Source organism: Enhydra lutris, unplaced genomic scaffold, assembly GCF_002288905.1.
Source record: "Enhydra lutris kenyoni isolate GAN:26980312 unplaced genomic scaffold, ASM228890v2 scaffoldscaffold16, whole genome shotgun sequence".
NCBI lineage: Eukaryota > Metazoa > Chordata > Mammalia > Carnivora > Mustelidae > Enhydra > Enhydra lutris.
In genome coordinates this window covers 22,539,805-22,552,594 of record NW_019154100.1, presented here as the reverse complement: position 1 = coordinate 22,552,594, position 12,790 = coordinate 22,539,805, and the positions used below count along the sequence as shown (strand labels likewise).

Sequence of the window (12,790 nt, the reverse complement as noted above, 5' to 3'; positions counted from 1 at the left end):
CATTCCTCTTATGTAAATAATATCAAAAAATGCAAGAGGAGGAGCTAGGGTACTATGTTCAGAGAGATGTGGTCCTGAAGAGCAAAACACTGTTAGCACGGCAAAACCTGACAGGGCCTGGGATGGGGACTGGACAGCTTATCCACGAGAGTGGGCGCTATCTTCCAGCAACTCGATTATCAGGATGAAGGGCAGGAGGGATAGAAGACAGCACTCCTCCATGATAAAGCCATCCTAGGTGGTCATCCACATGAAGGAAAGGAAGCTGGGGGCTTTGCCTGTTAACCCATGAAGATCTAGGACTTTAGACTTGACCACCATGCAAAGGTAAGAGGGTTTTGCAACACCTGATTTTCTACTGGACAGGTTAAGTATTTGAGCTTTTTATACAAGATCACAGACATAGCATGAAAAGTCCTTCTGTGAGTGCTAAGTCTTGTGGTTTATGGTATGTGTTTCTATGTTAATCTGTCGCCTCGATGGGAGTGTTGCCCAACATCTCCACCCAGACTCTTAGGCTCCCTAGATGAGCTGCAGTGTGAGCCAGGAGCACATCACCTACACTGGCTATTGTCAAACCCCACACAGGAATTGTTCTCTATTCTATCTGAGAAGAAGGAAGAGGGAGAAAGAAGAACAAAAGCCAGAAGAGTAAGGAAAGCTCAACTGGGGCCTGAGGAAAAATATGAAAACAAGAAAAATTTTAAAAAGCATCCAGCAGATTTAAAGGAAGGTAATTCCACTGAGGTATCTAAGAACCTAAAAGAGAAAACTTGCTTCACACTCTCAAATGGCTAGAAGGAATGTTATAAAAACCCCATAATAAGGAAACAGTCCAAGACTTCAAAAAAAAAAAAAAGATAAAACAAGGGGATTTATGAAAGGACATACATGATAAAATACAACAGCTCTTCCTAAAAATATTAAAAATATCTTAGGCCTATATTTAATCCAATATAATGATAGCTTAATGATGGAAAGCTATAGGCATTCCTATAAAAATCAAAAATAAAACAGAGATGTTACTATCATCACTTAAAAGTACTAAATGGTATGCAAAAATTATGGCTATTTTAATACACAGAAAAGAGGTAATTTTTAGAAAGGAGGAGTAAAAATTCAAAGATTATGTAACTACCTACTCAGCAAACTCTAAAGTATAAAATGCAAAACCTACTGGAGCATTCAGTGCACTGGCAGGTAAAACAAACAAAGAGGCATCTATCCATCCCTCTCCCCCTCCATCCAATGGCACTCTTATTGTCCACCATGACCTGTCAGAAAATTTGGCAAGATCAAAAAAATAATGTAAAATATTGAGAAAGAACTTAAGAATTGTGTAAAACTTAGGCAGTGAAGACATTCTGACCAAATGACAAGAGGTGCCACATTCCTGGAGAAGATCATCTGTTATAAAGGTATTTCTTCCTCAACAAATCGTGGGCAATTCTCATAAATTCCTAACAAGATGAGTGGAGCTTCACAAAATGATTCTAAAGTTCAGATGGAGTAAAAAAGGCTAAGGACACTCATAAAAAGAGAATATTCATAAATTTATACTGTCGAGGAACAAAACTTAAGTTTTAAGTTATTAATAAAGCCGTATGGAAACATTTGATATTATAGATACATGCATCACCTTCAATTTAGTCTATATATTCTCATAGGATTAAAAAAAATTTTTTTTAATGTGACAGAGTGGGAGACAGCCCGTGTGCTAGCGTGGGCAGAGGGTTTGGGCTGAAGGAGAGAGAGAATTTCAAGCGGGCTGCACACTCAGCTTGGAGCCCAACATGGGGCTCAATCTCATGACCCTGACAGCATGACCTGACCCCAAATCAAGACATTTAACCTACTGAGCTACCCAGGCGCCCCTCATAGGATTTTTTTTTAATGTTAAGCTGATTCCATAGTTCATCTAGTAAAGGTAATAGCTAAGTAAGTGTGGACAAGGAGGAAGATATTATTCTACTAGATTCCAGAATATACTACAAAGGTACAATAAGAAAAAGCGGTATGGTATTCATGCAGGCTGAGATGAACAAATTTATAAACACTAAGAGTCAAAAAATAGAATACCATATATTTAGAAATTTAGTTTGTAATTATGAGACAGGGAGCATTTCAAATCAGTGGTGAAATATTATATAATAAATGGTGTTTGGAGAATCCAGGGGTGGGGAGAATAGAAAAGTCACCTTGTACTACACACTACAATCCAGAGCTAACCATTCAAAGTATTTTAAGTTAATTTAAGTTAATTTAAATAGAATTCAGAATAATATTTTTATAACCATGAAGTATAGAAATGTTTCCTTAAAAAAAAAGCCTTAAGACATAAAATCCATGTAAGAAAAATCAGATATTGCTTGGTAATATAAATATAAAAAAGAAGTCATTGTAAACAAAGTTAGGATTGTGATGAACTTTGACAAACTCTGGCAACATGTAAAGTAGACAAGAACATTATGGACACAGGAATATTATCCAGATATACAGAGCTCCTATAAATCAACAAAAACTGTAAAGAACCAGTAGGAAATTTGGTAAAGGGTATACATGAATAAAGGTGTTCTACAAGTAGGTAACTAGAATAAAGTACATGGGAGTGAAATATTTCACTCCATACACCAAATTCTTGGAATCGTTTCGTTTTTTGGCCCCCCACCCCAACCCCCACCCCGGGGGAGGCTTCTAATAAAAAGGCCAAGAGGAGTATGAAGAAAACTGTGAGAGATGTGGAAATACACTTCAGCTGGGAATATATACTTTGCATGCATTTATATACATACAGAAAACTGGAAGGAGATATACTAATACGCTTTTGGTAGTTACCTCCAGGCAATATAATTAAAGCCTAATTTCTTTTCTTCATATGGTTCTATATTTTTAAATTCTCTACAATGAACACAATGATGTAAGATGATATATCTTACATCATCAGAAAGCATACTTTCATTCTCTAAAATTACAAAATCACATGAGTATGTATGTGTACAAGCACACACACACACACACGCTCCCTCAATAGACATAGACATAACAAGACAGATGGGTATCTGTCTCCAGCAATCACAGGCTGCTACATATATTAAGTGTTCCTTTCCCCATGGCATCAGATGGCCAAGAAAGGAAGGCAAGAAAGAAAAGTTCTTGGGTTAACTAAAATCAACAGGAGAGAAGATGGAAGTCTGCGCTCTAGTTGCAAAGTACGTATTACATAGGAAAAGGTGCACGTATACAAACGTGAAGGAGAGAAGGCATTTGGCATTTATTCATTGGTTTATTTCAGGCAATCCAAGGGCTCACATCTGATCATTAATGGGAACTGCTCTGTGGGATTCAGAGGTCACATTTTCATGCCAACAGGTTCTTACTGGCCTCGCATTCCAAATGGGAAGTGGCTTTGGGTGGTGAGCATGGGTAATGGGGTGGCAACTTCACATCATTGAGCTCGACCTGCCAGGTGTGCTCACCAACCCCGTAATGCATTTAGCTTCCCATGTTGCCCAGCTAGGAACATATGCAAGGGAAGGATCCACTCATCAGGAATTCGGAGTCCTTAGTACACACTGCTGAGTATCACAGTATATGAAACGAACACAGAGCAAGCCAGAATTCTTTAAAAACCCAGAGATGTGAGGGTAATATTTATGTATTGAAGAGAAAGACGTTGCCATTTTCTAGCAAAGAGATGACCCACTTTTATGCCCTGGTGTTTCTCCCTCAGGGTAAGATGCTGACTACCACCCCTTCTCATGACGCAGCAACCTGAATGACAAGGCCAAGAAGGATGGGGAGTGTTTGAAGGAGATGTCCTACTCCTCCCTAGCAGGAAGCAAACACAAACAATACAAAACCCCCCAAAACCCTCCTACTCATTTTAGTAGAAAAGAGATTATTCAATCAGTAATCCTGTGACAAGGTAGGGAAAATGATCCATATTGAACTCCAAAATAAAGTCTAGCTTGTATGGACGTAAATACTGAAAAGGGGCCTCAGAAATGAGATGAACTTAAAACTGGTCCCAGCTTTGGGAAGGCTTCCTGGACTGGAGTCAAAGGAAATGGGTGAGGGGAAAGACTGACGGATTTACTCATTTTTTAAAGACTTATTTATTTGAGAGAGAGAGAAAGAGAGAGAGAGAGAGAGAGAGAGAGAGAGCACGCAAGTAGGGGGTGGGGCAGAGGGAGAGAATGTCAAACAGACTCCCTGCTGAGTGCAGAGCTCCATCCCAGGATCCTGAGATCATGACCTGAACAGAAACCAAGAGTCAGACGCTTAACCGACTGAGACACCCAGGCATCCCAAGACTGACGGGCTTCAAACAGTACAAAAAAGTAAAATTTCTGTACGTCCATCTGTACTGCATGAATATTAGTAAGTTCAGGGAGCAAAACCATATAATTATCTCAACAGATGCTGAAAAGGAATTTAACACTTTCCTTGACAAGATACAGCCAATATAAGACCTAATAGCGAAATATCAGAAACATCCTTATTAATGTAAAAATGAAGACAAAATTTCCATGACCATAATTATTTAATGTTCAGTATATTTACCAATGCAATGAGGGAGGAAAGTAGATAAATAGAATATTAAAAAAGACAAAATATTACCTGCAGTCTATGTGATAGCAACCAACCAGCAGAAACTACCAGAGAGGCTGGTTATAAACATAGTGGGTTTAAAATTAAAAATCAATAGCTCTCCTATATACAAAAAATACACCATCAGAAAACCTTATGAAAGAAACTTTCCTTCTAGAGAAAACTTTATATAATAAAGATTAAGTTCTCCCAAATATAAAATAAGCCATCAGCATAATTTCAATCAAAATTAAAATGGAATGTATTTAGAATTGGAAAAAATGACCCTGATACTTTTCTAGATGTGTAGACATGTGAGAACAAAGAAAAACTAGACAAGAACAGTGGGATATTTGATATAAAAATGTGTAATAAAACCTTAATAATTTACACAGTACAAGGCTGGGACTGGTAGTACAGAGACTTAACAAGAAAACAGAGGATCTAGAAATAGACCAGGTAGGATGTATAATAAGTTTATTACTCTAAATCAGTACATAAGAAAACATGGTGTTAAGATGAAAAGTCACCGTTTTGGAAAAAAATAACCTGAAATCTCTCTACTCCCTCTATACCATATATGATAATAAATACATTCTAGATGTAGTCAAGTTTTAAACGTAAAGCATAGAGGTACTGGCTATCTCTGTGGCTTTCTCAAAATACATTTCTAATTTTATTCATAAGGGTCATGTGATGAGGTAAGCAAAGCCACTTCCTCTGACTCCCTGGTAGGCAGAGGAGGCAGGTGATACACATGGCCACTATGAGATCAGCTTAGGGTCTTCGGGGGAAGCCTTGGTTTCCTACCAGAGTGCCCCCAAATTGCCCACTCCCTCCTTCCTGCGAATACAGACCCCACTGCATGTGTGTGGTGCTCATGAGGCAGGCAGCACCGGGAAGAGCAATGGCAGAAAAGGCAGACCAGAAAGCATGGGTTTTTCAATTTTTGATATTTTATCTGCTGCCCAGTTGAGTTCTAAATGCTGCTAGTGACGAGTTTTATCATCCTGGAGAGGAAGACTCTGCTATGAATTCACAAGCCCCTCTAAATCCATAAAGGAAAACACTGATCCAACTAATAAAAAACTTCAAGTTATCAACAAATTCGAACCATATATACACTTAAAAGATAAATGATGATAGGCAAAATACATGTAGCACATATGTTAAGATGAACTGCTTGGTATACAGTGAACTCTGATAAACGAAACCATGTGTAAGTCAATGCAAAGGTGGCCCTTTGGAGCTGAGCCTCCCAAGTTCCTCAGTGTCCTATCTGTAGTCCCACACTCACAAACCCACCCTGATTCAACAAGAGAGGACTAAGACCCTACCTGTGAGTAAGAAGCACGTTGAAGAACTGTCAGACGCATTTTAAAACCACTACCGGCTACATCTATTGAAACTAGCAATACCCTTCCTAGGAATTTATCCCACAAGAAGCAAGCAAAGGTGTGTATAAAAGACATCTGTAAAGGACGCTTACTTTAATTTTTTTTCTTCCCCCAAAGTGACAGAGAGTGTGAGATTGAGCAGGTGGGTAGGAACAGAGGGAGAGAGAGAATCCCAAAGCAGGCTCTACACCCAGCTGGGAGCCTGACACGGGGTTTGACCTCATGACCCTGAGGTCATGACCTGAGCTGAAATCAAGAGTCAATGCTTAACTGACTGAGCCACCCAGGCAGCCTTGCATTATTTCAAACAATAGCTCTCAAAATTTCAGCAGGCCTCAGCATTGCCTGGAGGGCTCACTACAACGTACATTGTGCATGCCGTGCAGAGTTTCTGATTCCACAGGTCAGGGGTGGGACTGCAGGACCTGCATTTTTAATACATTTTTTTAAAAGATTTTATTTATTTATTTGAGAGAGAGAGAGATCACAAGTAGGCAGAGCAGCAGGCAGAGAGAGAGGGAGAAGCAGGCTCCCTGCTGAGCAGAGAGCCCGATGCAGGACTTGATCCCAGGACCCTAAGACCATGACCTGACCTGAAGGCAGAGGCTTAACCCACTAAGCCATCCAGGTGCCCCAAGACCTGCATTTTAAAAACAGTTTCTTGGTGATGCTGATTCTGTTGCGCTGAGGAACAGACCTCGATAGTCAGTGATGTATAACATTACCATCTCATGTTCTCTTATTATACTTGTTTTTGCATTTCATAAAGACAATGTGATCTAAATGTACCTCCACGGAACAGGGAGAAAACTCTGGCCTTGTTACGACCTGGCGAAAGTATTCTTAGTAACATTTTGATGGGGATAAAACTCTTTGGGTAACTGAACCATAAATTCTGATCTCACATCAGCCCAGAACTGCTCAGGAAGATTAATGTGGAATTTAAGAGCAGAGCGGCCGAGCAGCTTACCAACACTCCTACCTCCAGGGAGAGGTGTATTCCCAGCTAACACGCTGCCCCATCCTCTTTCCCTGGGTCTCCAGGGTCTCCTGCAGCCTGGGCTTGACAGACCCAGAATACTAGAAGTAGCAGCGAAGGGGAAACTTGTCTAGTTTACTACCCATTCTATACCAGGAAGCCGGATTTTGCCTTCAGTTGGCTTCCTGCCATGAGTTGAGAGGCGCTTCTAGTATTTGGTTACATTATAGCCCCGGGCGCTCCACTGAGGCACCAAGTCATCTGGAGGGAAGGACTTCCAGCCTCGGGCATCTGGGTAATACACCTACATGGCTTGCCTTAAAGTTCTGACATAACCATAACTCAGGTCTGTAATTCAAACCTCTTCCGCCACACCCTTCATGATTTTCAGCACCCTGCTCATCCTAATTTACTTTCCAGCCTGATTCACCTCCTTTTCCCTGTGTTCCAGTCATTCAGAGCCATCTTGGGTTTCTCTGAAGGCGTCCTGTCCAGTCCAACCTTCCTCTTACCTAAATGCTATTTTCTCTCCCTGAAGGTTCCTCCCCACCCATTGCTTCTCTGTGGATTCCAGCCCGTGCCTGACGCAGGCAGAACACCTCCTCCAGCAGAGCCCGGTGCAGAGAGGGACGCTGCCTTCCTCTGTAACCTGAGTCCCTACCCCAACTGTCCTGCATGATCATTGCTTGTCAGGGCCCTTCCCTCCAGGAGCAGCGTCAGCTCCTCCCGGACAGAGATCACATCCAGTTCGAGCGAGCACTGCGCTGTCTGCTTGGACCCATGTTTTGCAGGTGCCCAGCATCATGGGAAACTTCGGGAAGGTCTACTCCAGATGTGGGCACGTGTAAAAATGCAAATGTCCTTTTAAAACAAATGGCTGCAATTCAGACCCCTATATGGATCTGGAAATAGAACTGTGCCATGATTCCAAGAGCAGGTTTTAAATACTATGCAAGTAAGCAAGGGTTTCTTACCTTGAGCTGTCGCTGCACCCTAGCCAGAAAGAATTTCCAGCAGTTTTCTCTGGAGTCCATCATGCCTACACCACGAACTTCATTACGAATCCCAGAAATTATGTTGTCTGCATCTTCATCATTGAACAGATCAGGGATTTCTCCTGCCCCCAAAGGAATGAGGAAAATTACTGAGAGACATTCACAATTCGAATTTTAGATAGGACTTTTCGGTGCTTGGAATGTTTTATCATACAAAGTTCAGTTTAAAGGATAAAGAATTTGGAACCAGAAAGGTTTTTTGTTTTTGTTTTTTTTTTTTGCATTTACGAGACCCCCCCCCCCCCCCCCGAGAACAAGCTCTCATGGACACGCCCACCAAGCTTGTCCGTGTAGGAGTAACATTTACTTCACTGAAGGCTCCTCTAAGGCACCTCACATCCATAAGCAAACTAAGAAAGCGATACACCTCAAATTAGTTAGGTTTATAGGTTTCTCCCCAAAGACTGCCCCAGCAAACATCTCAAAGACAAATTATCTCTCTTTAAAGTTCACTGCAACTACAGATAATTTGTCATTGGGGAAGATCTTTCAAGGAATGTGTTGGTTTAATCACCTGATGCCAGCAAGTCATTAATCAGCACGAGAAAGCTCTCATCTAGAACCTGGGCATCTGTCAGCAGGAACACAGTGGGTATGTTCTTGGCTCCAGTTCTGATGTACAAATTGGCAAGATCTACCTGTAAGGAAAGGAGGCCATCATTCATGCGCTGTTAAAATGCTGATGCGACGTGGGAGGATGTGTGTGAGGGCTGGGAAGAGCTCAGTAACTATAATGCAGGAGCTTTCCCTGTTCACACATCCTTCCCTCTCCATGATCCCGCATGGGGGCAAACAGCATGACATCACCTCCTTTTCTGGCATTTAGTGATGAGTGCCATGTTTGTGGCTTAATGAAGCATAGGGATGACAATGGGCGGCTGACGGACAGCTCCCTCCTAAGAGACTGAAAATGAATTTGGTGACGTCCTTGCCAAGCAACGCAGTAAAAAGAAGACTCTGCTCATTTCCACAACTATTTCATTGAAAACGGTTTTATTATTTAGCTTTGTTTTATAATACTGAAAGCACGAGATTTATTTTCTTTTTGGGTTGAAAAGTGGTTGCATTTCACCTACATTTCCCTTGCCACAAACTCTGAATACTATTTTATAAGTACTGTTGTGATGAAAAAGCCAACTTCTAAGAGCCCATGAGTGTTTCCTGAATGGATTCTCATCACATTTTATTTTCATGATTCATCCAAAGTGGACCTGTAAAGGTGGTATCTTTCTCTCCCCCTCCAATGTAGGGGAGTACTTACAGTGTGGAACAGCAGGCGTGGTCTGTACAAAGGAAAAACTACATCTGTTGTAAGCAAGTATTTAAACTACTTTTTAAAAAAGATTTATTCATTTATTTGAGAGAGAGAGAGCACACAGGGAGGTGGGGAAGAGGGAGAGGCAGAGAGAAACCCAAGCAGACTTCACACGAAGAGCAGAGCCCAAGATGGGGCTCAATCCCACCACCCTGAGATCACAACCTGAGCTGAAACCAAGAATCGGACTCCCAACTCCCTGTACCACCCAGGTGCCCCCTGTTGTAAACAAGTATGCAATAAAACATTTTCCGAGTTGGGTCAATATTTAACATTCTTCTGATAACTCATAGCAGGGAGGTCTCCCGACTTTTTCTTTGCTTACAGGTTTATATACCTATAAACATTTACGAATTTCATGATTACTTTATTTACCATGAAGGAGAAACAGATAAATGTTAACTAAATTCCCAAAAAGTTTTCCCTCTTGGTTGGGGAAGCCTTGGCCCAATCTGGGAGTTGGAGCTGACGTGGGAACGCTACCAGCTCTGGCTTTATCCACCAGGCAGGAGGAGGGAAGGGTTGCTCCCACTCTACTCACCCGCAGTTCTTGGATTCCAAAGCCTTCCGTCAGAGTGATCTGGAAGACGTCGAGGCCGCAAATGTAAGCCGCCAGCCGGGACAGGCTCTGCTTGCCGCTGCCGCCCACGCCAATCAAGAGCGCGTGACCCTCAGGGGTCCGAAGGATTCGGCTGATGCGACACCTGCTCAGAGACAGCACACCCGTGGGAGCAGAAGACTGAAGGGCCCGGGGACTGCATCTAGTTTTTGTTTGTTTGTTTACAAATTTTTGACACGAAATCTGAGTATTTATTTTATATCTTTAGTCCTCATTCATCTGCTTCCCCATGAAGCAAAGAGGCCCCTCACACCGGATGCCTAAGCAGCTGTCCCTGTGGAAATCACATCTGGGACTCTCACTGCTTCCTACTTTCCGTAGACAAGGCCCTTCTGCAAGGCTTCGAGTGTGACTAGCAAGAGAGACCCGAACTTTACACATGCAGCCTGTGCAGCAAACATCAAAGGGAGAACGTCTTCATGCCAGAAACTTCGGCTACAGAATTACTTTGGAAAGACTGGATTTTTTTAGGCCAATGAACATCTTACATGTGATTTACTTGATGCAGTTTTAGCACTTGCCTGTAGGATTCTTCCTCCCTTTGCACCAAAGCTTTGTCTGTCCTCGAGCCCTCTAGAAAATTTACTGAAACCTTCAGAATCCAGCAAGGCCCACTAATCCCTTGTTCTGTTAGTGAAGAGATTCTGAATGACTGAGCTACTGATATTATTGCTACATTTTATAGTTAGGAGTAAGTTGATCTTATCATCTCGGTTGAAGAAACAGGTCATAATTATGTTATAAATAATGAGAAAACAACTGAAATATAAGCATACAGATACCCAAACGCAACAAATGAGACACCAGACTATTAGGTCCAGGTTGCTTTCCTCAAGTGAATGTAAACTTCCAGCCTTGACTGATACGCCTAGATGACTCTTCACAAAAGTGCTTTGTGAAAAAGCAAGGTTGGGGTCACTTATACCAGGACCCACACATCTCAGCTGCAAACCGTCAATAACTAGAGGTGGGTCATCATGAGAGGCTGAGCTGGTCTGGGAGGGGGACTTCCCGTCACCACACAAGGAAACCACCTCAGGAAAGCCATAAAATACTCTGAGACAAATGAACCCAGAAGTTACCAGGCAGAGTTTTCCTTTGGTTTTAATGGACGCTTTGAGGTTTGGGTCTCACCAGCCTTCTCAAAGCAGCAAAGTTCCTTCCTACGAGATTTCAAGGGCACGTCCTGAGAGCACATCTCTAACCCTGAGTCAATCAGCTGAGAGCTCACGATCCCTGATCAAGGCGACGGCCTTCTGCTCGAAAGCCCCTGAGAAGCCCAGGAGGAAAGATCAGTGGGAAGACTCTCGCCCTTGGGGCCGACTCTTTCTCCCACCCCATGACTTGCGTTCACAGTGTCCTAACCCAAGCAGGAGCAGGGTCACTAATACTCAGTCAGCACCACAGTCATAGATTGTAACTACAAGCTGTATGTGTGCCGCTGGCGGACTGCCGCCGGAGAGGGACCGGCAAAGCAATCAATACTTAACAGGCTTCCGACAACGCATAGTGGGGAGGCCTCCCAACTTTTTCTTTGCCACTCATGAAAATGGAACTTTCTGCCTTTCTGGTGTGTCTCTTCGAATTTCCTTCTCCCCATACTTCCTCCTTTCTTGACTCATTTTTAACCAGGATTTCATTATTTTAATCTTTGCCCAAATACCGCTTGTGGGAAAGGCCAGCGCTGCTTTCTGAATATGGCATCCCCCCCAATTCACATATTAAAGTCTTAACCTCCAATACCTCTGAATATAAGCGTATCTGGAAATAGGGTCACTGAGGAAGTACTTGGTGAAGACAAGACAGTATCATTCTGGAGTATGGTGGGCCCCTTATCCACTACAACCCGTGTCCTGATAAACAGGAGAAATGTGGACACAGGTACACACAGCGGGGGGCAGGCCATGTGAGGGCAGGAGTTACGCTGCCCCACGCTGGCAGAGAATTCTGGAACAGATTCTGCCCAGCACCTGCAGAGGGAGCATGGCTCTCGGTCATCTCCTTTTCAGACTTCTTGCCTCCACTGTGTGACAATAAATAGCTGTTTTTCTAAACCACCTATACGTGGTAGTATGGTACGGCAACTCCAGCAAACTAATACAGCCAGTGACAAATCATGGTGACGAGGAGAGCGATGCTGGACATGAGGACGCACCCAGCTGCCCACACAGCGGCAGCAACAACAACCAGCTGCTGAGACTCTTCCACAAATGAGGTCATTCCCATGCTAACATCTGTTGAAAAGCTTCTCACTGCACTTAGAATAAAGTGGAAGCTCCTCCCTCTGGTTACAGGGAAATATCCTGTGTCAGTAAGACCCGTTCTGGCATTTCCATGCTTGTCGAATATCGCTCTCTACTTTTTCTCCATTTCTCCATTCTCCAGTCATGATGACCCCCTTTTCTGTTTTTGAACATTCAGCCTTGGGGCCACATGAAATATGCCCCTGCCTAGAATGTTATTCCTCCAGATCTTTCCAGGCTTAGCTCCTGCTTACCATTTGATATTACCTCAAATGTCACCTCTTCATTGAGATACCCAGACCTTTTATGGGAATACCCATATTTATTTCTCAGAATCAATCTATTTCTCAACAAGACACATCACTTTCTGCCATCCTGCTTGCTTATGTCTTTATAAATGTTCATCGGCATCACTAAAATCTAAGCTCAGCTAGAGTAAGGACTAGACTGTCTTGTTTGCTGTTGTATCATCAGTACATAGAATAATGTCTGACAGCAAGGGAGCTGTGGATGGTTGCAAGATCTGTGCACTGCACAAAGCACCCAGTCTAGGAGGTGACACTGAGCCTCATCAGCCAAGCTCTACAGTATC

At 42.7% G+C, this 12,790-nt stretch overlaps 1 protein-coding gene across 1 annotated transcript in view; it reads right to left on the bottom strand.

Annotated features, from left to right (window-relative positions):
- The window catches only part of LOC111147239 (dynein axonemal heavy chain 11), a 320,049-nt gene that overhangs the window by 124,460 nt on the left and 182,799 nt on the right, over positions 1–12,790 (bottom strand). The window contains exons 52-54 of the mRNA XM_022503160.1: positions 9,878–10,040; positions 8,536–8,659; positions 7,941–8,083 (exon numbers count right to left, since the gene is read on the bottom strand). Of these exons, the coding sequence (XP_022358868.1) occupies positions 7,941–8,083; positions 8,536–8,659; positions 9,878–10,040 (430 nt within the window). The remainder of the gene's footprint in view (positions 1–7,940; positions 8,084–8,535; positions 8,660–9,877; positions 10,041–12,790) is intronic.